General features: G+C 41.8%; 1 protein-coding gene across 4 annotated transcripts in view; it reads right to left on the bottom strand.

Annotated features, from left to right (window-relative positions):
- LOC121277623 (cytochrome b5 reductase 4) overlaps positions 1–17789 on the bottom strand; it is a 110531-nt gene extending 92742 nt beyond the window's left edge. For all 4 annotated transcript variants that reach the window (XM_041187183.1, XM_041187184.1, XM_041187185.1 and 1 more), the window contains exons 1-3: positions 17611–17789; positions 11396–11549; positions 3452–3552 (exon numbers count right to left, since the gene is read on the bottom strand). In XM_041187183.1, coding sequence (XP_041043117.1) covers positions 3452–3552; positions 11396–11549; positions 17611–17670 — 315 coding nt within the window. In that variant the 5' untranslated portion in view covers positions 17671–17789. The remainder of the gene's footprint in view (positions 1–3451; positions 3553–11395; positions 11550–17610) is intronic.
- Positions 17790–25206: the final 7417 nt, after the last annotated feature.

Below are 25206 nucleotides of genomic sequence, written 5' to 3'. Positions count from 1 at the left end.
AAGTTGAGACTGTACTTGTGCATCTAATTCACAGGATGCTTCAATCTGAGTATGTGCAGTGCAAAGTATTTCTAAGTGTACATCGGTGTGATGCTAACAGTGCAAGTATCATCCTCATGCTATATGAATTTCTTGGTTTTTCCCTATGATTTGACAATCAATTTTAGAATGAATTTGAATTTTGAAAGATTGTTCAGGTTAAGGTTAAGATCTAAACGATTTCCAAGCGCTGAATTTTTAATTCCGTGAAACAGTCTGATCCTGAGTGCAAAATTATACTAACTCTTCTTTCTGATGTTTAGACTGAGAAATCATGAACAATTACCGTTTATTAAAAAATATAACTTTCGTGGTGGTGGTGGTGGTATGTTAACAGTTCACTCGGAGTCCAAGTTGCTGCAGCAACATGAACTTTTACACGTACTGTATGTTGTAGTCTGGAGCTATGGATAGTGAAGGTAGAAGCTCCAATGCTCTTTCCACCACATAGCTGACCAGGAATCTCTCCCACTCTTTCCCCTGCCATTAGCGAATATTGGAAGGATTTGGAGGTTGACATTCAACCTGTTTGATCGCGTTATGAACGCATCTTCCTTGGTCATCAATTCCTGGGATGGGACTTGAATCCGGAGCTTCTGGCTCAGAGAGAGGGGCACCCACTGTGTCACAAGATCGCCAAATTTCACGGTACAAATGTTAATTATGTCTTTGTTCACACAATGTTAGTAGCTGAGATTGATATTTCAAATTATTTCAAAAGAATCCAAATTCTCTGGCCACAGCCTCTGACCATTTGCAATCTCTATTCCACCCCAAGATGATATTCTGAACCCACAATCCTTTCTATCATAAACACTTGCACCTTTCATCTCTGTAATACTTACACTCAACTCAGCCCATTTGTCATTGAAATCCTCCATCACCTCCCGGCTCAAATATTCTGATGTTCCTCGAGCCAATCTTCCATCCTGCACGCTCCATGAACTTCAGTTCATCCATAATCCAGCTTTCCGCATCCTACTCTACACCAATTCTTGCTCACTTATCTAATCTAAGCGTTGAAATGGCCTTATCCCTTCCCAACTCTAACTGCCTCCCGTCGACTAGCTGTTCTTTAGACTCGGGCTTTTTTGTGTATTCAAAGACACCCCCACCCCTCCCAACACATCTCTCCAATTACCCTTTATTACATCCAGTGTCGGAAATGTAATCAGCTGTATAGATCCTAGGTTCTGGAACTCACTCCTTATACCCTTCTGCTTCCCCATCCCCATCTGTTCCTTTTGGGCCTACTTTAAAAACCATTTCCATACTCCTCCCAATGATTTTTGTTTGAACGCCATCATGTTTCTAATTTCTTTGGTTTTATTTTGCGCTTGTATCTTACAAAGAACTTAATGAATAAGTCATTCTACATAAATGCAACTAGCAGAAAGGCATCAAATTCAAATATATCCTTACTTCAGGAAGGAAGAGAATGTAATTAGCTGCAAATAACTGGGCATTTTATGGGAGCATAAAGCCACCACTGGTAGCAAAGCTTAAGAGACTCAGTTCTCAAGTGCAGCAGCACAATACTGATACACAGGTGCCTGGCCGTAAATGGATTAGAAAGTCATGCTGGACTGTTGTGGTCCATTTTAATGTCACCATCTATAGCGAAGGGTGTAGTTCCTGGTCACCTGAAACAGTATCTGAGTGATAAACTCGTAATCGCATTACATAACATCATTTTATCATTAATAAAACAAAGAATCGACATTTTCAAAGATGATTGCTATAGCACACAACCATAAAAGTGAAAGCCAACTGAACATTTAATCTGACCTAGGTCAAAAGGGAGTAATTATTGTTTTCTTTCCCAGGAATCTCTTCAGGGCTGGGAATGAAGCAAAAACAGAATTACTTGGAAAAACTCAGCAGGTCTGGCAGCCTCGGCGGAGAAGAAAAGAGTTGACATTTCGAGTCCTCATGACCCTTCGACCGAAACTCAAAACGTCAACTCTTTTCTTCTCCGCCGATGCTGCCAGACCTGCTGAGTTTTTTCAGGTAATTCTGTTTTTGTTTTGGATTTCCAGCATCCGCAGTTTTTTTTTGTTTTTATCTCTGGGAATGAAGCAGCCTTCTCACAGGAGAGAAATATTAATAGTGGAAGTTAGGGTTTTCTAGATAACAACACAAAAAGAAGTTAATACAAATGTTTTGATAATTAAGGAATTAACAACCATTGACAACAGATTTCTGGATGGAACTGAAGCTGAATGACTAGAACTATGATTTTCCATTTGAGAAACCTCAAACTGCAAAAGAACACACATCTTACGGGAAAAGCATTCATTTGGGGATACTACTACCTTCCTTAAAGGTTTCAGCCATCAGAATAACTTAATTTGACCATCCCATGATCTATTAACCCACATTCATTTACATTGCAAAACAATCAGGCCTAGCCATCAAGGGTAACTTAATTACTTTCTGGGCAGTAGCAATGACACAGAATACCCATTAGAGACAGATATCTTGCATTTCCACAGACCAACTGTACAATTAGTTATTTGAGCTGGACTCTGATACAGAAACATTAAAAGTTACTTTATTAATCTTATCTAAAGTCATCAAATTATAGAACAGAAATACTGACTTTGTCACACTGTTGTTAGGGTGTTAAGAGATAAAAATGTTACTGCGCATTTTATAATGGAAAAATGTGGGTTTATGGATTTATTTTTGTGTCTGCACCCTGCTCCTTTGGAGAAGTGTGTGAGACACTGGAAGGATTCACCAACCATTACATGAACGCTCCCCTCATGGCTGTAACCATCTTTACACCAATTTAGTTATGCCTGCGTGACAGGAGGATTATAAGGGCTCTCACCAACATCCGATGAGGGGTAGGCCTCCCAAATCTACTGGGTGAATTATCACTGGATGTCAATCCAGAATTCAGAGCTGATATTCCAGTCTGCATTCAATGGTACTGTCCGATAGCAGTCCGGCTCTGCACCTTCTGACTCAGAGACAATATGGCTCCTCTTTGGAGCCAAGTTCTTGGACTCTGTTTCTCCACAGATGCTGCCAGACTTGCTGAGTTTTTCCAGCATTTTCTGCTTTTATTTAAAAGTTAGGAAAACACTGTTGTAATTCTAGCACTCACTCATCAACTGGGAATGACAAATCTAAAGGAAAGAAAAAGGCTTCAGAATCATGTTAACGGCATCAGATTCATAGAATAGCTTTAAATGTTATATATTATGCTAACGTTTATTTTTTTAATTCCTTCAGTGATGGACAATGATAAATCAAATTGCTATATATGAAAACTTTCCTTGAAAGGTGGAGTTTCAAATTCTGTTTGCAACAAATGACTGACCAAAAAATATAACTCATGTTCGATTTCAGTCCCAAAGTTTGAGAAATTAATCTGAAATAATCCTCTAGTTGACAAATTCACCTGATCAAATAATTCTGTTCCATCAGCTCCTGCACCTCTCATAAGCTCCTCCTCTCCTCCAGGGTGATATTCCAAATATGGTGTCACATTGTAAACCATGCCTACAAAAGGCAAAGATGGTGAATTGTTAAGAGTTAGGCACATGTGTCATGCATTTCTCCATTGGTTATAGCCCTCTGCAAAGCAATATTAACAAACAAGCTATCACAAGTTGATGCTAGTCAACAACAGGTCAAAGAAAGCAGATTTGATACAAGATACTCATGTGCCAACCATTTGTCAAAGCTGACCAACATTTTGTTGACCAACTTACTGTTCAAACAGCTTTTTAGAGTAAGCACTCATCACTGCAGGCCTTCTCTTCCCAAGGAAGGGAAAAAAGCATATTGAGCTGCTGGAGAATTCGCAGGTCTTAAAAATGCATCAACTAACATTCCACAAAATAATCTTAAAGTTCTTTTACTGGTTTTGTAATGAATTACTGATATGAACAGATGATAGATTCAGGTAAGATCCCACATAATATGATAAATAATACCATATATTATGTTAACATGATTGACAACCTCACTCTAGAGGTCATTGACAGCTTCACATACCTTGGATCAACAATTACCAGTAACCTGTGTCTCGATGCCAAAAATCAACACCAGGATTACCAAGGCCGCAGGTGTCATGTCAAAGTTGAGAAATTGAGTGACGACCAACAGCAAACTAACCGAAAATATAAAAGGTCCATGTGCATAAGGTGCTCTCCGTACCATCCTTCACAGGAGTGAGGCAAGCCAAGAAGAGCAGTTGAACAGCTTCTACCCTAATATAAAAGCAGGGATGTGCTTCTGAGGCTTTATAAGGCTCTGGTCAGACCACATTTAGAATATTGAGAGCAATTTTGGGTCCCGTATTTCAGGATGTGCTGGCCCTGGAGAGGGTCCGGAGGAGGTTCACGAGAATGATCCCAGAAATGAAAGGCTTAACATATGAGGAACGTTTAAGAGCTCCGGGTCTATACTCGATGGAGTTCAGATGGATGAGGGGGATCTTGAAACTTACAGAATACTGAAAGGCCTGGATAGAGTGAACGTAGGGAAGATGTTTCCATTAGTAGGAGAGACTAGGACCCAAGGGCACAGCCTCAGAGTAAAGGGAAGACCTTTTAGAACAGATGTGAGGAGAAACTTCTTTAGCCAGAGAGTGGTGAATCTATGGAATTCATTGCCACAGAATGCTGTGGAGGCCAGGTCATTGATTGTATTTAAGACGGAGAGAAGGCGGGAGAATGGGGTTGAGAAACTTATCAGCCATGACTGAATGGCGGAGCAGACTCGATGGGCCGAATGGCCTAATTTCTGCTCCTATGTCTTATGGTCTATTTTTAATTTATTCATCATGAAATGTGGCCATCACTAGCTAGGACAGCATTTGTTGCCTACCCAAGGTGGCCTTGAAAAGGTCATGCCGAGCCACCTTCTTGAATAGCTGCAGAACTTGTGGTGTAGATACACCCACATGGCGGTTAGGGAGGGGGTTCCAAGATTTTGACCCAGCGACAGTGTAGGAACGGTGATACAGTTCCAAGTCAGGATGGCGTGTGGTTTGGAGGGGAACTTGCAGGTAGTGGAGTTCCCCTACATCTGCTGCCCTTGTCCTTCCAGGCAGTAGAGGTCACAGATTTAGAGGGTGCATTGAAGGAGCCTTGGTGAGTCGCTGCAGTGCATCTTGAATATGGTACACTCTGCTGCAACTGTATGTAGGTGGTGGAGGGAGTGAATATTGGAGATGGTAGATTGGGGTGTCAATCAAGTGTGCTGCTTTATCTTGGATGGTGTTGAGCTTGAGTGTTGTGGGAGCTGCACTCATCCAGACAAGTGGAGAGTATTCCATCACACTCCTGACTTGTGCCTTGTAGATGGTAGACAGGCTTTGGGGAGTCAGGAGGCAAGTTACTCGCCGCAGAATTCCTAGTCTCTGACCTACTCTGTAGCTACAGTATTTATTTAACTGGTCCAGTTCAATTTCTGATCAATGGTAAGGTGTTGACAGTGAGGGATTCAATGATGGTAATGCCATTGAATGTCATGGGGAAATAGTTAGATTTTCTCTTCTTGGAGATGGTCATTGCTCGGCACTTGCGTGGTACAAATGTTACTTGCTACATATCAGACCAAGCCTGGATATTGTCCAGGTCTTTCTGCCTTTGGACATGGACTGCTTCAGTATCTGAGGCATCGTAAATAGTGATGAACATTGTGCAATCATCAGCGAACATCCCCACTTCTGACTTTATGGTGGAGGGAAATTCATTGATGAGGCAGCTGAAGATGGTTGGGAACTGGACACTACCCTCAGGCATTCCTGCAGCAAAGTCACAGGACTGAGATGATTGACCTCCAACAACCACAACCATCTTCCTTAGTGCTGGGTCGGACTCCAATCAGTGAAGAGTTTTCCCCCGTGATTCCAATTAACACCGGTTTTGCTAGGGCTCCTTAATGCCACACTCGACCAAATGCTGCCTTGATGTCAAGGGCAGTCACACTCACCTCACCTAGAGAGTTCAGCTCTTTTGTCCACGTTTGAACCAAGGCTGTAATGAGGTCAGGAGCTGAGTGGCCCTGACGAAACCCAAACTCAGTGTCAGTGAGCAAGTTATTGCTCGGCAATTATTGCTTAGAGGAGGCGATGGCAGAGTGGACAAGTCACTGGACAAGTAATCCAGAAACCCAGCATAATACTCTGGGGAACAAAAACAAAAATACCTGGAAAAACTCAGCAAGTCTGGCAGCATCTTCGGAGAGGAACACAGTTAACATTTCAAGTCCGAATGACCTTTCAACAGAACTAAGTAAAAATAGAAGAGGTGAAATATAAGCTGGTTTAAGGGGGATGGGACAAGTGGAGCCAGTGATAAGTGGAGATAACCAAAAGTGGTCACAGACAAAAGGACAAAGAGGTGTTGAAGATGGTGATATTATCTAAGGAATGTGCTAATAAAGGGTAGAAAGCAGGACAAACAAGGTACAGATAGCCCTAGTGGGGGTGGGGTGGGGTGAAGGAATCGAAAAAGGCTAAAAGGTAGAGATAAAACAATGGATGGAAATACATTTTAAAATAATGGAAATAGGTGGGAAAAGAAAAATCTATATAAATTATTGGAAAAAGGGGGGGGATTGGAAAGGGGGTGGGGATGGAGAAGAGAGTTCATGATCTAAAATTGTTGAACTCAATATTCAGTCCGGAAGGCTGTAAAGTGCCTAGTCAGTCCTTCCGGACTGAATATTGAGATCAACAATTTTAGATCATGAACTCTCTCCTCCATCCCCGCCCCCCTTTGTCTTGGTAATTTTTAGTCAAGCCATTGTGTGCTACTCTGCTATATGTATTCTTGTACATAAATAGATGTTCAACAGGATAATGGTTAAACAAATGTTTAAAGTAACAGTTCAATATTGCAAGATGACCAGAATTATATTTCAAGGATTATATTTCCTGAAATTATAAATTAAAATAATGCTTCACTCAATTTGCATTTATAGAGCAATTTCAAATGGAACAAAACAAACCAAGGGGCTTCACAAGAATGCATTCAGACAAAACATGACACTCAACAGGACAGCTTGTCATCAGCTAAAAAAAATGACTTCAACTTTCACAAATACGTGTTTATAACATAAAGGCAGAGAGAAAACAAAAGCAATTCTGAATGTGTGAGATGTGTTGCTTGGAATCAGCGTGAATGCTTCAAGCTGCAGTGAACAGGACTCAACTTGGCTGCGAATGAAACTGATCACAGCAACATGTTGCATACAGCACACTGCACTTTTCAACTTCAGACAAATAAAAACCACCCACTGGAACAAAACACTCCAGTCAAAGTCACAGCTTGTGCACCGACTTGTTTTCACTCTAACGCCAAACCCGGAGTTTTCTCCCCTATTAATGGCTTCTAAGAAACAAATTTACAATTAGGAAATAATGCTACCATTCTTTGGATGTCGTTTGAAAAACATACCAGATCCTGCTTACATCCATTTTCCATTTCAAGTGTTTTCCTCCTTTCAAGCATTTTTCTTACAAATTCAAATATTTTGAACCATTTATCTTGCCCGCTTTTTCCAAAGACTTTGTTGTTCAACTGATAACTTACTGAGGCAATGATTTTTGAGATAATTTACTAAGTGTCCTCGTTAAGACCAGACAGTGAAAATTTGAATTGTTTTAATAGCTTGATGTTTGAGAATAAAATTACATATTCACCGCTAAAGAAAACTGCTGTATGCCCTCTAGTCTGTAACTCAGTAAGATGATGGACATGTTGAAATTTTTCTGCCATCACCTTGAATTTGTAAAATTCTCGATAATAAATTTAAGATTCTAACAAATTATAATGCAGTCTGCAAATGCCCCCTTGTGTTCATAATGTAGAATGCAGGTACACGTCGTAAAGAAAGTGCCACAGTGCAGTCAGTCCACTCTAGTGAAACCTACAGCTGACATTTATATTTCAGAAGTGCTTAGGTGTTACGAGGGTTGCCAACTCTGGCTGGACAGATTCCGAGAGACGCTGGCGGAGGTGACATCAGGGAAAGCCGGCGGCATTCTGTGTCCGGATTCTAAGGTTTATGGGTTGGATTAAGAACAGAGATACATAAATATAAATCATGTCCCACCTCTTTTACTGCTGTCAATGCGCAATAAATTCTGGGGGGTTGGGTGGTGGTGTGGGTGGGGGGAAAGGTGGTGGAACCATCAGCAACAAGAAGATCTCATTCTCAGTTGAGATGCTACTTACCCTCTTCCAGAGCCATATCCAGCCGCTACTCTTTCATTTGACAAGTCACGTCACTGCTCCCCCGCACCCTCCAATCTGGTTGCAGTGTCTGGGAGTTATAGTGTGCTCTCCACCCAGTACTGTGCTCTCCGCCATGCAGAGATAGAAAGACTACATTTCCCATCCAGTGCCGCTGGACCCTCCTTCCTGGTTTGGGGAGGTGATGATACTTTTGGACCAAACTGGTCCAACTAACTCAATGGCACCAATGAAATATTGTTTTAAAATCTCCTGGAAGACTTTCTTTGGTCAGCAGGAGATTGATGCCGATCCTGGGAGACTCCTGGCCATTCCAGGAGGGTTGGCAACCCTGTGTGCACAGTGCACAAATGGAGTCTCAGCTGCTGTGGCAACATGCATGTTGTAGTCGGGAGCCATCACATGGCTGACCAAAAATCGCTCCCGCTCTTATCATTAGCTATTGGTGTGTGTTGGAAGGATTTGCAGGCTAGTACTCAACCTGCTTGGTCGCATTATGAAGCCCTGGGATGGGGCTCAAACCTGAACTTCTGGTTCAGAAGCAGGGATGCTCCCACTGCACTAGAGGGCCTCCATTTCAGCAATACCCCAATTCTACTTTAAAATCTTCTCAACTTGCATTGTCAAATCAATATTTTTCCACCAAATTCAGCAAAAGCTAAAAGGAACAAATTTGGTCTTTTGTGGCTTTATATGTATTAAGTCAAATGATATATTGTTGGATAAAGGTGGGTGAATCAAATGATACAATGGAAAATGTGGCATTACAGATCAATGCAAAAATTATATATAAAAACTTGGTAGTAGCAAGTCTAATGCAAGTGGGTAATCAAGATTTAGTGATATAAATGTTGAAAAGTTTCAGAAGGAAAGTTAAGGTGCATCAAATAATTAAGTACTGGCGAATGCAAGTTAACAGCATGAAGTCCACATAGGAAAGAGGAAGCTAGGGCTGTTACAATTGAGTGAACATGGAATGAAAACACTGGGAAAAGGTAAAAAAAAAATGCATGTATATATAGGGTGGGAGTCTTGGGAAATTTATGTTGTGTGAAGTTTACTTTTGTGTGGTACTGTTAATGGTTATGCTACTGGACTAGTCATCCAGAGAACACAAATTCAAACCCTCAACATAACAGTTTGAGATTTTGATTAGAGTTTTTTAAATTTACAAACTAAAAGTGATGGCTGGTGTGATGCATATAATGGGACAGTGTTAAATTTTTTTTAAATTTCAATATTAAAGCCTGCCAGAGAGAGGGCAGTTGAAATTCATACTGCAGCATGTGGTAATAAGCTAAAGCATTAACAAAAACTTTGAAAGAAAACAGCTGGACTGGTATTGCCTGAATGGGAACAGGCGGGTTCATATTTCAGATAATTATGCATCTGGGCATTACTGACTTTATCACAAAGAGCAATTATTTAACTTATGATTTAATCCATTTCATTTAAGCTGGTGGACTGTGGCACAAATTCACTAGAAAGGTAAAAGAGTTCTCTCTTTTTAATGACCAGTCTGCTCAAAATAACCAGAGCACTTAAGATGCTATAACTGGCAGTTTGGAAACTGGTATTAAATGTATTTGGTAATGGTTATGGGTTTTTGGCTGCCATAAACAACTGGCCATTTTCAAAGTAGATGCCTTAAGTGGTGGAGGCAGTATTAGCAACAGTGACTACGAGTCTGTCGGATTCGAAAGATCCAACTGATTCACTAATGTCCTTTAAAGAAGGAAAGCTTGCTGTCCTTACCTGGTGTTGCCTCTAGATGACTGCAATCCCATTCCAACCTGGATGACTCTAACTTCCCTCTGAAGTGGCCTAGCAAGTCCCTCAGTTTTATCAAATGACTACAAAGAAAATTGGAGCATTTATGAGGACATCCCACCAGTACTTCTCAGCACCTAGGAATGCACAATGTCAGACTTGCCAACAACTCCCAAGTGTCAAGAATGAAAAAAAGCAACGGAAAAGAAAAAATACTGCGAGTGGAAGTGAAAGATTGGGAGTGAAAAAGAAATTCCAAATTGGGAGTGGGAGTGAAAGAATCAGAAATACTGGGAACTGGAATTAAAACCAAATATGGCACTAAAAATACACATTGGAAGTGGCAGTAAATTAATCATACATAGAATCAGGACTAAAATGAAAAGGCAAACACAACACCAGTGGCGTCCTAATTTTATCCTCAAATCGCCAAATCTTGTCATCAGGCTGACAATTTTTTTTTATATACTCGTTCATGGGATATGGGGATTACTAGCTGGGCTGGCATTTACTGTCCACCCCTAATTGCCCTTGTTCAGAGCGCATTTTTTTTTTACAAAAAGAGTCAGCGGCATTGCTGCGGGTCTGGAGTCACATGTAGGCCAGACCAGGTAAAGATGGCAGATTTCCTTCCCTAGAGGACATTAGTGAATCAGATGGGTTTTTACAACAATTGGTGATGGTTTTGTGGTCATCATTAGACTTTTAATTCCAGGTTTTTATTGGATTCAAATTTCATCATCTGCCGCGGGTATCTGGAATACTAGTCCAGTGACAATACCACTTTACCACCACCTCCCCCTCTTCATAGAGTCATGTTCAAATCAAAACGTTAACTCTGTTTCTCTTCCCACAGAAACTTTTCTTATTTCTGATTTCCAGCATCTGCAGTATTTTGCTTTTATCTTAGAAGTCAAGAGTCATCCAGGTTGGAGTGGGACTCAAGTCATATATAGGCAAGGCGAGGTAGGGAAAGCAAGGTCTCCCTTCCTAAAAGAAATTAGTGAACCAATTGGGTTTTCTGTATAATCCGACAGACTCATAGTCACTGTTACTAATACAATTCCCACCTCATAAAACAGTGAACGCCTGTCAGTTTCTGGACCTATTATATGCCAGGACAGTCATGGTCCTGCCAAGAGACCCACTTCAACATCTTGGATCATCATTCAGTTGGTTTGCCCTCAAATTAAAATTGAGAATTTGTCCTCAAACGTCTTTTCACTGTCATATTTTTTTCTTTTAAGTAAATCATGTCCATGATTGTTAAACATTTCTGTTTAGTAGAAATTATCTTCCGCATTCCTCAAATCACTACTTTAACTGATATGTCTTTCTTTGAGCTGTCATTCCTCACGTCCTACCTCTGATACAGATCCAGCAGTCAGTCTTCTTATTGTGTTTTGCAAGTTCTTCCTCAGTTACCGCAATAAGCCTGCCACACAACCCTGTCATATCCTTTCCACTCTGTTTTAGACGGATCCAGTCCATCAAACTTCGACCTGGCTTTAGCCGCACCTTTCGGGGATGAAAAGAACAGTTTAGTAAAGATGTCTTAGAAATGGCACTTTGTTTTTGCATGAAAGTTCAGTTAATTATAAAGAGAGATTTAATATCTGGAAGACAGCAAATGCCTAATAATGACAATAATAATAATGACACTGAGACTTCAAATGTTCATACAGTTTGAGTTTGCTCTTTTAATTCAACTCTGATTTAATTACAAACCTTTCAATTTATTCCCTAGGCAATTATCTTTAGTTACTTTGCACTCAAATCAGTAGTGCAAGCCTGAGGAAACCAAGTTTATATGGTACAATATAGTGCTCTGGAGAGATCACATCACTTCTTGAGTACTGCATCCAGTTATGGTCATTGAGAGACAGAGGAGACAATAGCAACAACATACATCAAGAACATAAGAAATAGAAGCTGGAGTAGGCCATTTGGCCCTTCGAGCCTGCCAGTCAATGTGATGATGGCCGATCTTATACCTCAACTCCACCTTCCTGCACTATTCCCAAATCCCTTGATTCCCTTAGTATCCAAAAATCTATCAACCTCTGTCTTGAATATACTCAACAACTGGGCATTCTACTTCTCTGCAGTAGGGAACTCAGAAGATCCACAAACCTTTGAGTGAAGAAATTTCTCCTCATCTCAGTCTTAAATGGCCAAACCCTTATTCTGAGACTGTGAACCCTAGTTCTAGATTCCCAGATCAGGAGAAATATCCATCCAGCATCTACCCCGTCAAGTCCCTTAAGAATTTGATATGTTTCTAAGTTTCATGGAACGTGGTTCCAGGCTACTCAATCTCCTCATCGCAGGAATTTAGTGAACCTCCATTGCACTCCCTCTTAGTACATCCTTCTTTAGGCAAAGAGCCTGAAACTCTAAACAGTACTCCAGCTATGGCCTCACTAAAGTCCTGTACAGTTGCAGTAAGACTTCTTCACTCTCGTACTCTAATCCCTTTGTAATAAATACCAACATAACACTTGCTTCCTAATTGCTTTCTGTACCTGCATGTTCATCTTCTGTAATTCATGTAAAAGGACACCCAAGTGCTTTGAATACCATTTTCCAGTCTCTCATCATTTATCAAATAAACTGCTTTTCAGTTTTTCTTTCGAAAATGGATAACTTCACACTTTCCCAAGCATATTCCACCTGACATGTTTTTGCCCACTCATTTAACCTGCTTATGGGAGGGAACCTCAGTTCCCCAGGGGCAGCCAGTGTCACAGGCCACTACACGCATGGCCCACATAGTGTTCTTCAATGATACCACTAGAAGTGGTGGTGCACAAATGAATTTCTCTCCTACACCTGTTTCCTGCCTCTCTGCACCCTCCTCACAACTTAATTTCCCATTTAATTAATATAGTAAAACATCCCAAGGCACTTCACAGGGGCATAATATTCAATGCAAGATTTTATAAGATGGTTACATTTTAAACTGTCTTTTATAATTTAAGGTAAAACAGAATGTTGTAGGATGGGACATGGTGAAATCATATTGTACTTTGCCCAGAGACAGGCCCTTGTGATCTGGCTGTCATGGAGACAGAGGCCCAAGTCAAAATCCACAGAAACTCAAATACCAATTTGCACACCTTGACACAAGAGGGGCAGCTGCTCTTGCTGGACACGGACTCTCAGACTCAGACAGACAGACGTGAAGACCAAAAACAGCTACTGCTATGCCAAGCAGAGGGAAAGACTGCTTTTGTGTTAATCACCAAGCAGAATGGTGATGAGAATGGATTCCCTGTTTGAAGAGAGGGGACTTGTAGAGATTTAAAGACCAAGGAGTCACCAGAGGGCGCCTTACTGCTAGAAGTTACTTGAATAATACTCAGGAGATTGAGTGAAGGGACTTTCAAAAAGACACTGGAAGATTTGTCCCAATATGGCAGGGAGAAAGGAACCTGCTGGAAAAGTCGGGAGGAGGTTGAACTTAAATCTAAAAAGCTACATATCCGCTGAGAGCATGGGCTAACATATTAACAGGTCATAACGTATTTCCAGTTGCATTAATTAGTTATTGGGGAAGGTACCTTTTCTTTAGTTTAATGTATTATTTGCCTAAGTAGTATTTAGTCAATGTTAGTTTTAGTTTGTTATAGTAAAAATCTTGAAATCTTGTTTTGCGATTCTTTCTGTCGGTTGCTGGGAAGTTCATACTTCTTTGACACCAAGCCACATAGGAGCTATTAGGACAAATGACTAAAAGCTTGGTCAAAGGGATAGGTTTAGAGGTTTATCTTAAAAGGAGGAAAGAGAGGTAGAGTGAGAAAGAGGCTAAGGGAAGGAATTCCAGAGCTTCAGACCTCGACAGCTGAAGGCAAAGTCACCAATGGTGCAACAATTAAAATCGGGGATATGCAAGAGTTGGAGGAGCACAGAGATCTCAGACAATAAAAATCATGACCAATGTCGAGGATCTATAGCTAAAGCTAACAGGATATTTCATTGTACTAATAAAGCCATTCAGGACAAATCAAAGGACATCATTTTGTCATTTAAGTCACTGGTCAGACTGGATCTGGAGGACAGTGCCTACTTTTGGAACTTTCACATGGGTGGGTGATGTAGTGTCCTTGAAAAAGGTCCACAGGAGAGATACAAGAATGATTCCAGGAATAAATAACCTCAGCAACCCAGATAGCCTCAAGGACCTTAGTTTTTAAGAGAAGCATAGACTTAGAAGTGACCTGATAGAGGTCCATAAAGTAATTAAAGGGCTGGACAGGCGAGAAGTTATTCCAGTTTAACAGATTGGGAAGGACCAGGGAACATGAATTGGAACTATGTAAAAGAAGCAACAGGTAGAATGTTGGGTAGTTTTTCTTTTCCCAGACAGTAATAAGCCTCTGGAATAACTGTTACATCGCTAACGTTTTTCAGTTTTGATGGAAGATTGTCAACTTGAAACATAAACTCAGGTTCTTCTCTCCACAGGTGCTGTTTGATCTGCTCAGTATTTCCAGAAATTTCTTTTTATATTTCAGATTTCCAGCATCCACAATATTTTGTGTTTGTTTTCCATGAGCACACTTGTGGAACCAACCATAATGCAAGTTCAGTTTGGTGCCATTAACAACAGATTACTAGGATTGTTGAAGTGCTGCTCCAGCAGTGGCTCTGTGGAGCAGGAACTTGCTGAACCCTCTCGGGATGATAGCAAACACCCTTCCGTCACTGTCACTCCACCAGTGATCTTGCTGTTACCAGCCAGTCAGTGAGTTCAGACTGCTATCATCCATGCCCAGATTGTGCAGTTTGAAGCTGGTTCACCAAGGCCAAAGCAGCTCGAGTTCAACCGACAAAGCATCTGCTGTCACACTCAATGTCAGAAACCTTCCACCAGCCCTGATGCAATCACTGGAGTAGCACTGAATGCGAGCATAAGGACAGGAAAGGAATGTTAAAGGGAACTTAGTTGACTTTTGTATGCAATATGGTATATTAAATAGTAATTCTGATTTGGAATGTTTACTTTGTGGTGGCTTTTATTTTTGCATTGTGGTCAAGTGGGTACTGTGATAGTCAGTGACAGAAGGAAGATGAGGTGTGAGACTGTTGGTGAATGGGGAATGGAGGGTGGAAGGCAAGGTCTGTGATTATTGATGAACGGGGAATTGGGGAAGGTAAGGTGTGAGACTGTTGATAAATGGGAAATTGAGAGGGAAGATAAGGTGTGGGACTGTTGGTGAACAGGGAACTGAGGGGAGGAGGGGAAAGTAAGGTGTGAGACTGTTGGTGAACGGGAAACGGTGGGGGGGGAGGTAAGGTGTGGGACTGGTGAATAGGGAACTGAGGGGGAGGGGAAGGTAAGGTGTGAGACTGTTGGTGAACGGGGAACTGAGGAGGGGAGGGGAAGGAAAGGTGTGAGACTGTTGGTGAACGGTGAACTGAGGGAGGTGGGGAAGGTAAGGTGTGGGACTGGTGAATAGGGAACTGAGGCTGCAATTGCTGATATTGCAGTCGGATGAGTTGTTCACAGACAGTCAACGTTGTTGTTTGTAAATTGTGGATGTAATGCTGAAAAGAATCAATAAATTGAATCATAGCATTAATAGGTTTGCATTTTAAGAAAAAGAAAGGAGAAATTTGAGCTTTCAGCCTTAAAAGAAGGTAGCTGAGATGTAATTTTATGAATATATTCAAATTAGTAAATAAATGGTATAGAAAGTTAAATCCAACTACTTCAAATTAAATCGTAACTGTAGAATAAAGTGGTTCAGTCATATCAATGAAAGGTAATCGGAGCTTGACATCCCAACTATTCAAATTCCCAATGAAAAGAAAAACACACAACACTCTACATTGTAGCTCTTGTGCAATTTCTTTCCACAGTAGCCACAAAACCTATCTGCCAGCAGCATTCACACCTGTCACTGGACACTGCTGCCTCTGAAACTGGCAATGAAAACCACCTCAAGTGGGCTTTGGCATCAGTGGGAGCAGCAGCACAATGTTACTAGCCTGGATTTTGTGGTCAGCAGCAAAGCAACATGATTTGCTCTTAACCTCAAAGAAAGATGTATTGGTCTCTGTGGGTTGGATTTAAATTTTCACAATGTTTATGAATCAGGCACCAAGTCAAGGGGATCCAGAAACAATTATATCATAACGAAGGAGGGTAGGCAACCAGTCACACTGAACAATTCTCACAGACAGCAAACCAGGACGGTAACCAGGAAAAAGCACCAATTATCCTTCACTTTTTAAAAATAAATTTTGCAGAGCCGAAGTTGAAATACCATAAACAAACTTTAAATGAATTATTAAACAATGAAGTGTTTATCATTATGGAAAGGTATGACTACAAAAATATAAAATTCGTTTTCCAGAGCCAGAGATTGTTCAGCAATAGTAATAACTTAGCGTGTCATTAAAAAACCTAGTTACACCTCATCAATAAAGTATAACTTTTTCAGGGGGTTTCAACAGTGATATTAAAATATAAAAGGGGAAGTTCCTGTTAGCTTAGTGATTTCTAAATATTGCCATCTGCAGGGACTTCAAGTGTACTCTATTGAGAAGCATAAGAACATAAGAAACAGGAGCAGAAATACACTATGCAGCACCTTGAGCCTGCTCCAGCATTCAACACGATAAAGCATCGAATCAGTGAGAACAACTTCTGGATTTCCATGTTTGGCTGCTCATGTACGGATTCCAGTAGTAGTTGTTGTTGCCAGTTTCAGAGATGTAATGACAGTGAAAACTGACAGTTTCACTGTCATTCATTCATCAAAGTCCAGGCCATGATCGAAGTAAATGCTGGCCTTGTCAACGACAGCTATTATGCACAACTATGCCACCTTATATAGGAAGTGCCGCTTGGCTAACTTCCAAAACGTTTTTCTGATTAAGAGTCTACGGACTCAAAACTTCAACTGTATCCCTCTCTGCAGATGCTGTCAGACCTGCCGAGTTTTTCCTGCTATTTTTGTTTTTGTTCCAAAACGTTAAATTTGGAACAATGTTAATGCATTATTCATTGCTTCTGCACATAGGTTTTCAGCTTTAATAGCAAAGGGTGATTTTTTAAAAAAAGTTCATACTTTTGAAATGTGATAAATGTTTTAAGCATGTCCCCAGCCCAAAATGCTAGCTGACATTTCCAGTAGTTTACCCAGTGTGAAACAGAGTGCAGTTTAAACAGAGCAAAGCCCAAAATGTATAACAGAGCAAAACGACACTTCTTAACGGAAGGGCACTCCGGTGATAGGGCCTTCATGTTTAAAGAAAAAAAATCCAACATTGCAATTTCGCATTTACAACCAGCCGTGCCCACTGGTGTGAGAAGTTCCTTGATTTGGAGCTGGCAGCATGAAGCAAGGATCCACCAGTGAGCGCGGATATTTTTTTTACAAAACCCTTGGCAGCCGCGAGACCCTTGAATGAGCGTCACGTGTCAGCGCGGCCCCACCTGATTGACAGCTGGACAGTCGCGCGGCTCTCTACCACCCCCCCACCCGCCATATCCGGACTCCAGGCCTCCCGTCATTCGAAGTCACGGCGCTCCGCTCAGCGCCCTTATTCCCTCCCTTTCCCCTCTCACCTTGTTCCTACTGCCCGCAGACACCCGCTGCTGAGAACTGGGCGCAGGGAACTGAGACATCTTTGGTCCCTTCAGCAACAATTTCGATTCTAGTAAAAAGGCGGGGGGGATGAACCTCTCCCCCGGGTTAACACCGGAGTTACTGCTTACTTCAGCTCGGGGCGGGCGCTAGGCCTCAGAAATCACTGAGCTTGCGCAGTGGTGAATGCGATCATGGGATTTGTAGTCTCTCTCTGTAATCACAGGTTACAGCAAAGGAGGACATTCAGTCCGTCATGTCCATGCTGGCTCTCTAAAGGAGCAACTCCCTTGACTTCTCCCCATATATTTTTTTTGAAATATATATCTTATATTTTTGTTAAGTATAAAGTTCCTCCTTAGGGAGGGGAGGAGGGAGAAAGGTAGAAATAACCTCCCCTCATTTACAGAGGAGAGGAGTAAGGGACAGGGAGGCACAGGAGGGAAGGGGGAAAGTCCAGGTGGGTGTCCTTGATGGAAGGTGGAGCCTTCTCCCCATAGCCTTGCAAATTTTCCTTTCAGGATAATGATCCAATTCCCTTTCGAAAGCTTCAGTTGACCCTGCCTCTTCCACAATCTCATTCCAGATCCCCTTGCTGGTCCAAAAAAGCTTTTCCTCATGTCGCCATCGCTTTTACCAATGACCTTAAATCTGTGCCCTCTGGTTCTCGACTCTCCCTCCAATGGGAACAGTTTCTACCTATCCACTCTGTCCAGACCCTTCATGATTTTGAACACCTCTATCAAATCTCCTCTCAACCTTCTCTTCAAGGAAAACAGTCCCAACTTTGCCAATATATTCACATAACTGAAGTTTCTCATTCCTGGAACCATTCTCGTGAATTTTTTCTGCACCGTCTCTGATGCCTTCATATCCTTCCTAATGTGTGGTGCCAATACACCACTTGAGGCCAAACTAGTGTTTTATACAGCTTTAACATAATTTCCTTAATTTTGTACTCTGTACCGCTTTGAAAAAGCCCAGGATGCTTTTTTTTCTTTATTCCTTCATGGGATGTAGGCATCACTGGCAAAGATGTTGCCCATCCCAAATTGCCCTTGAACTGAACAATTCAGAGGACAGTTAAGAGTCAACCACATTGCTGTGGGTGTGGAGTCACATATAGGCCAGACCGGGTAACGCTGGCAGATCTCCTTCTCTAAAGGAGATAGTGAACCAGATGTGTTTTTATGACAATCGGTGATTGTGGTAAGTACTGAGACTAGCTTTATATTATTTATATTCCAGATTTATTAACTGAATTTAAATTCCACCAGCTTCTGTGTGGGGACTTGAACCCTTTTCCCCAGCGTGTTTGCCTGCTTATCTGGATTGCTAGTTCAGTGACAATAATACAATGCTACCATCTCCCCCTGAGATGCTGTAAGCTTTATTAATTGTGCTCTCAACGTGTTGTTCCATTATCAATGGTTTATGCACATAAACTTTAAAATTGTACCCTTTATTTTATATTGTCTCACCCCATTTTTCATAGCAAACTGAATCACTTCACATTTCTCTGCATTAAATTACATGTGCCATTAGTTCAAGATTCTCCAGCCAGGGAAACAGCTCCCAGCCTTTTTTTTAATTCATTGCCTCATCAGCAACACCCATGTCCTTTTCCCCTCATTAACAGGGCATTGCTGTGGTTCTGGAGTCACCTGTAGGCCAGACAAGGTCTAAAGGGCTTGAGTGAAGCAGATAGGTTTTAAAACAACCAGCAATGGTTTCACAGTCATCATTAGATTCTTTATTCCAGATTTTTTTTATTGAATTCATGTTTCACTATCTGCTGTGGTGGGATTTGAACCTAGGCCCCCAGAGCATTACCTGGGGCCTCTGGAATGTAGTTAGTGACAGTACCAATATGCCACTGCATATTGGACTTGAAATTTTAACTCTATTTCTCTCTCCACAGATTCTGCCAGACCTGTGGGTTTTCTAGCACTTTCTGTTTTTATTTCAGACCTCAGCATCTACCCTGTCAAGTCTTCTCAGAATCTTATATGTTTTAATGAGTTCATCTCTCATTCTTTTAAACTCTAGAGAGTATAGGCCCATTCTAGTCAACCTCTCCTCATAGGTTAATTCTCTCATCTCAGAAATCAATCCAATGAACCTTTGTTGCACCCTCTCTTAGGCAAGTACATCCTTTCCTAGGTGAGGAGGCAAAAACTGTACACTGCACTCTAGTTGTGGTCTCCGTCCCTTCATCTAAGTCATTCATGTAATTTGTAAATCACTGTGATCCCAGCACTGATCCTTGTGGCAGCCCACATGGAATAGCCTGTAAACCTGAAAATGATCTGTGTATACTGACTCTGTTTTCTGCCCTTTCCTCTCTCCATATTACCGCTAATTCCATGAGCCCTTCCCTTGTGCAGCAACCTTTCTAGTGGTGCTGTTTTGAATGACTTTTGAAAGTCAAAATGCATTATACATCTTCTGGTTCCCCTTTAATACCCTGCTAGTTACATCTTCAAAAAAGCTCTTAATAGATTTGGCAAACATGATTCTCTTCCATAAAAGCATCTTGACTGTGCTTGTTCATATTATGATTTCTAAATGCCTTGTTACCAATTCCTTTACAATGGATTCCAACATTTTCCCAATGACTGATGTCAGTTTAACTGGTTCCCTGTTTTCTCTCTTACTCCTTTCTTGAGTAGCAGTGTTATATTTTGCACTGGGACCATTCGAGAATCTAGGGAATTCTGGAAGATCACAACCAGTGCATCCACTATCTCTGCAACCCTCTCTTTTAGAATCCTAGGACGTGGGCCATCAAATGCAGGGAATTTGTTGGTGTTTAGTTACATTCATTTTTCTGGCACGTTTTCTTTGCTAAAGTGCTAACTGTTCACTTTAAGTTCCGTACTCTCATTAGACCCTAGGAACCCTGCACTGTTGCAGATCTTGCCCAATTCAACAACAAGGCGCAAAAATGTGTCCAGTTCTGGCTGGGCCATGTATAGACTGTCCGTGGACATGATAAGAAGAATTAGACCCTTCATGACCCACTCTTGACATGTATGTTCAGCCTTCCTGGTAGTCAAGTGGGCGAAAGTAAATAATTCAGACAGAATTTGCCCTCTAATTCAGTGGGCTTCTTCACTTCATTGAACAATTATCATCTCCCCCATTTCTGCTCAAGTACAGTCAAGTTGGAGGCTTTTTGGCCAGTATTTTCTTTAAAAAATAATACTTTTGTATTTATTACCTTTTATTTATCAGAAATATCCATATGGTATGAGTAGAACTGCCTTAATAATCTTACTACTGTCCAAACAGATCTGTTTTAATTGGCAATCCAGATTTTTCACTAGACTAATCCTTCCAGTTGATCATAGGGCAATAGAGAAGTCATGTTTCTTAGATAATGATCTACCAGCTCCAGTATCACAGAATCACACAGTGTAGAAGAGGCCCTTCAGCCCATCGAGTCTGCACTGACACGTGAGAAACACCTGACCTACCTATCTAACCCCAATTGCCAGCACTTGACCCATAGTCTTGAATATTATGACATGCCAAGTGCTCATCCAGGTACTTTTTAAAGAATGTGAGGCAACCCACCTCCACCACCCTGCCAGGCAGTGCTTTCCAGACTGTCACCACCCTCTGGGTAAAAAAGTTTTTCCTCACAACCCCCCTAAACCTCCTGCCCCTCACCTTGAACTTATGTCCTCCTCTGACTGATCCTTCAACTGAGGGGAACAGCTGCTCCCTGTCCACCCTGTCCATGCCCCTCATAATCTTGTACACCGCGATCAGGTTGCCCCTCAGTCTTCTCTGCTCCAATGAAAGCAACCCACGTCTATTCAACCTCTTTTCATAACTTAAATGTTTCATCCCAGGCAACATCCTGGTGAATCTCCTCTGCACCCCCTCCAGTGCAATCACATCCTTCCTATAATGTGGCGACCAGAACTGCGCACAGTACTCCAGCTGTGGCCTCACCAAGGTTCTATACAACTCCAACATGACCTCCCTACTTTTGTAATCTATGCCTTGATTGATAAAGGCAAGTATCTCTTATGCCTTTTTCACCCCCCACTAATGTGCCCCTCTGTCTTCAGCTTCTATGGACACAGTCGCCAAGGTGCCTTTGTTCCTCAGAATATTCTAGTGCCATGCCATTCATTGAATACTTCCTTGTCAAATTACTCCTTCCAAAGTGTATCACCTCACACTTTTCAGGGTTAAATTCCATCTGCCACTTATCTGTCCATTTGACCACCCCGTCTATATCTTCCTGTAGCCCAAGGCACTTAACCTCACTATTAACCAAAACAAAAACAGAATTACCTGGAAAAACTCAGCAGGTCTGGCAGCATCGGCGGAGAAGAAAAGAGTTGATGTTTCGAGTCCTCATGACCCTTCAACAGAACTATTAACCGCCCGGCCAATCTTTGTGTCATCCGCAAACTTACTAATCCTACCCCCCACATTGTCATCTATGTCGTTTATATAAATGACAAATAATAGGGGACCCAGCACAGATCCCTGTGGTACACCATTGGACACTGGCTTCCAGTCACTAAAGCATCCTTCTGTCATCATCCTCTGTCTCCTACAACTAAGCCAATTTTGAATCCACCTTATCAAATTATCCTGTATCCCATGTGCATTTGCCTTCTTTATAAGTCTCCTATGTGGGACCTTGTCAAAGGCTTTGCTGAAATCCATATAAACTACAACAGCACTACCCTCATCTACACACCTGGTCACCTCCTCAAAAAATTCAAATTTGTTAGGCATGATCTCCCTCTGACAAAGCCATGCTGACTATCCCTGATCAAACCATGCCTTTCCAAGTGGAGATAGATCCTCTCCTTCAGAATTTTCTCCAATAGCTTCCCTACCACTGACGTGAGACTCACTGGCCTGTAGTTCCCTGGCTTATCTCTACAACCCTTCTTAAATCGAGGAAACCACATTAGCTGTTCTCCAGTCCTCTGGCACCTCCCCCATGGCCAGAGAAGAATTAAAAATTTGGGTCAGAGCCCCTGTGATCTCCTCCCTTGCCTCCCTCAGCAGTCTGTGACACAAATCATCTAGACCTGGAGATTTGTCCACCTTTCAGCCTGCCAACACCTCCAATACTGTGTCACTCCCTATATCAATTTGCTCAATAACCTCGCAGCCTCTGTCCCCGAGTTCCATACTTTCATTCTCAATGTCTTGGGTGAAGTATTCATTCAACACTCTAGTGATGCCCTCTGGCTCCACCCATAGATTTCCCTCTTGGTCCCTTATGGGCCCTACTCTTTCCCTGATTACCTTCTTCCCATTGATATACTTATAGAATGTTTTGGGTTTTTCCCTAATCTTGCCAGCCAGAGGTTTCTCATATCCCTTCTTTGCTCTCCTAATTGCTTTCTTAAGCTCCACCCTGCACTTTCTGTACTCCAGTAATGCCTCCGCTGATTTGCTTCCCTCGTACCTGCCAAAAGCCTCTCTTTTCCTTCTCATCGTAACCTGAATATCTCTGGTCATCCATGGTTCTCTGGGCTTGTTACTCCTTCCTATCACCCCAGAGGGGACATTTTGAGCCTGTAACCTCCCCATTTCCTTTTTGAACGCCCCCCCACTGCTTCTCTGGAGATTTCCCCACAAGTAGCTGTTCCTAGTCTACCTTGGCCAGATCCTGCCTTATTTTACTAAAATCCACTCTCCCCCAATCCAAAACATCTTTTTGCAACTTGTCTATTTCTTTGTCCATAACAAACTTAAACTGTACCATGTTGTGGTCACTATCACTAAAATGCTCCTCCGCCACCACCTCAGCCAACTGTCAGGCTTCATTCCCCAGAATTAGGTCCAGCACTGTGTCGTCCCTTGTTGGACCCTCTACATACACCTAAAAAGTTCTCCTGTACACATTTCAAGAAATCCACTCCATCCAAGGTATTAACACAATGTCTATCTCAATTATTGTTGGGAAAGTTGAAATCACCGAACACAATTACCCTATTGTTATTGCTTTTACACTCCGCCGCAAATTGTGCACATATTTGCTCCTCAATTTCCTGCTGACTATCCGGGGGTCTATAATAAACACCTAACAATGTGGCTGCTCCTTTTTTATTCCTAAACTCTACCCACAAATCTTCATTTGATGTCCACTCCAAGATATCATCTTTCCTTACTGCAGTAATTGACTCCTTAACTAATAATACAATGCCTCCTCCTCTTTTACCCCCTTCCCTGTCTCGCCTGAAGATTCTATACCCTGGAATGTTGTGCTGCCAATCCTGCCCCTCCCTCAACCACGTCTCAGTGATGACTACTATATCACAATTCCATGTGTCAATCCTCACCATTAACTCATCTGTTTTACCTGTAATGCTCCTGGCATTAAAGTAGAGGCCATCCAGCCTTGCCTTACTCCCTGAAAACTTAATACAGCTGTACTCTCTCTGACTTGATTGTTTTACTGTTTTATGATGTGTCCCTCATCTGCTAACATTGTGTCCCCTCCCCCTGCCAAATTAGTTTAAACTCCTCCCACTCGCAAACCCACCCGCAAGGATGTTAGTCCCGCTCTGGTTCAGATGTAGACTGTCCCACTTGTACATGTCCCACCTTCCCCAGAAACGGTCCCAGTGATCCAGGAATCTAAAACCTTCCCTCCTGCAGCAACTCTTAAGCCATGTATTCATCTGCGCTATTCTCCTATTTCTGAGCTCACTAGTACGTGGCACTGAGAGTAATCCAGAGATTACAACCCGAGAGGTCTTGCTTTCCCTGATTTCTTGATGCAAGACCTCATCCCTCTTTCTACCTATGTCATTGGTACCAACATGTACCATGATGTCTGCCTTATGACCCTCCCCCTTCAGGATGCCTTGCAGCCATTCAGTAGTACCTTCATTAATGGTTTCTTGGAAGTTTTTCTCTGTGCGCTTACAATATCAAATTGAGATTTATGCAGTCATGATCCACCAAAAGCTATCTCTTAAGTTTTGAGATTTGTCTATTTTGAAAGTTTCTCCAACATCTGTCATTCTACCATCTGAAATCAAGCAATATCCAAGTGACAATTATGTGCTTTCCAATTCAATTTTATATGCAGATTTGAAAACTTTAGCACATTGCCTGCTCAGTTCACGTCCTCCTGCATCATATGTGCTGCATCAAATGTGCTTATTGTATTTACTCCCAGAAGGACAGCAGAAAGCTTGTGGGGTAACCTCAAAGCACGCATGAGGAGGTCAAACATCCTGTCGAATCATTGGAGTCCCTAGTTTGTGACCTACCAAAATGAGAAAACTCATTCAAAAAGGTACCGAGCACATCGAGAGAATTCATTGGGAACATGCAGAAGCGAAGTTGAGGTTGTCAGAGAGAGTGCACAAATCTTTAAACAACTTATCTCTTCAGCTTTGCTTCTGCACTTCTTGGCAAAATGGTCTTTGCTCCCACATTTTCTGCATACCTTTCCCTTGTCAGGGCAGCAGGCAGCTTTTCCGTCGTGCCCCAAGTTGCTACATCTGAAACATTCACTCTCAGATTTTGGTGTTTTCATTTACATGTATCTGGTTTTCTTTGTACCACTTGGTTAACCTCAA

This window comes from Carcharodon carcharias, chromosome 5, assembly GCF_017639515.1.
Source record: "Carcharodon carcharias isolate sCarCar2 chromosome 5, sCarCar2.pri, whole genome shotgun sequence".
Lineage (NCBI taxonomy): Eukaryota > Metazoa > Chordata > Chondrichthyes > Lamniformes > Lamnidae > Carcharodon > Carcharodon carcharias.
Note: the sequence above shows the minus strand (reverse complement) of the source record. Positions and strands in the feature narration are given on the sequence as shown.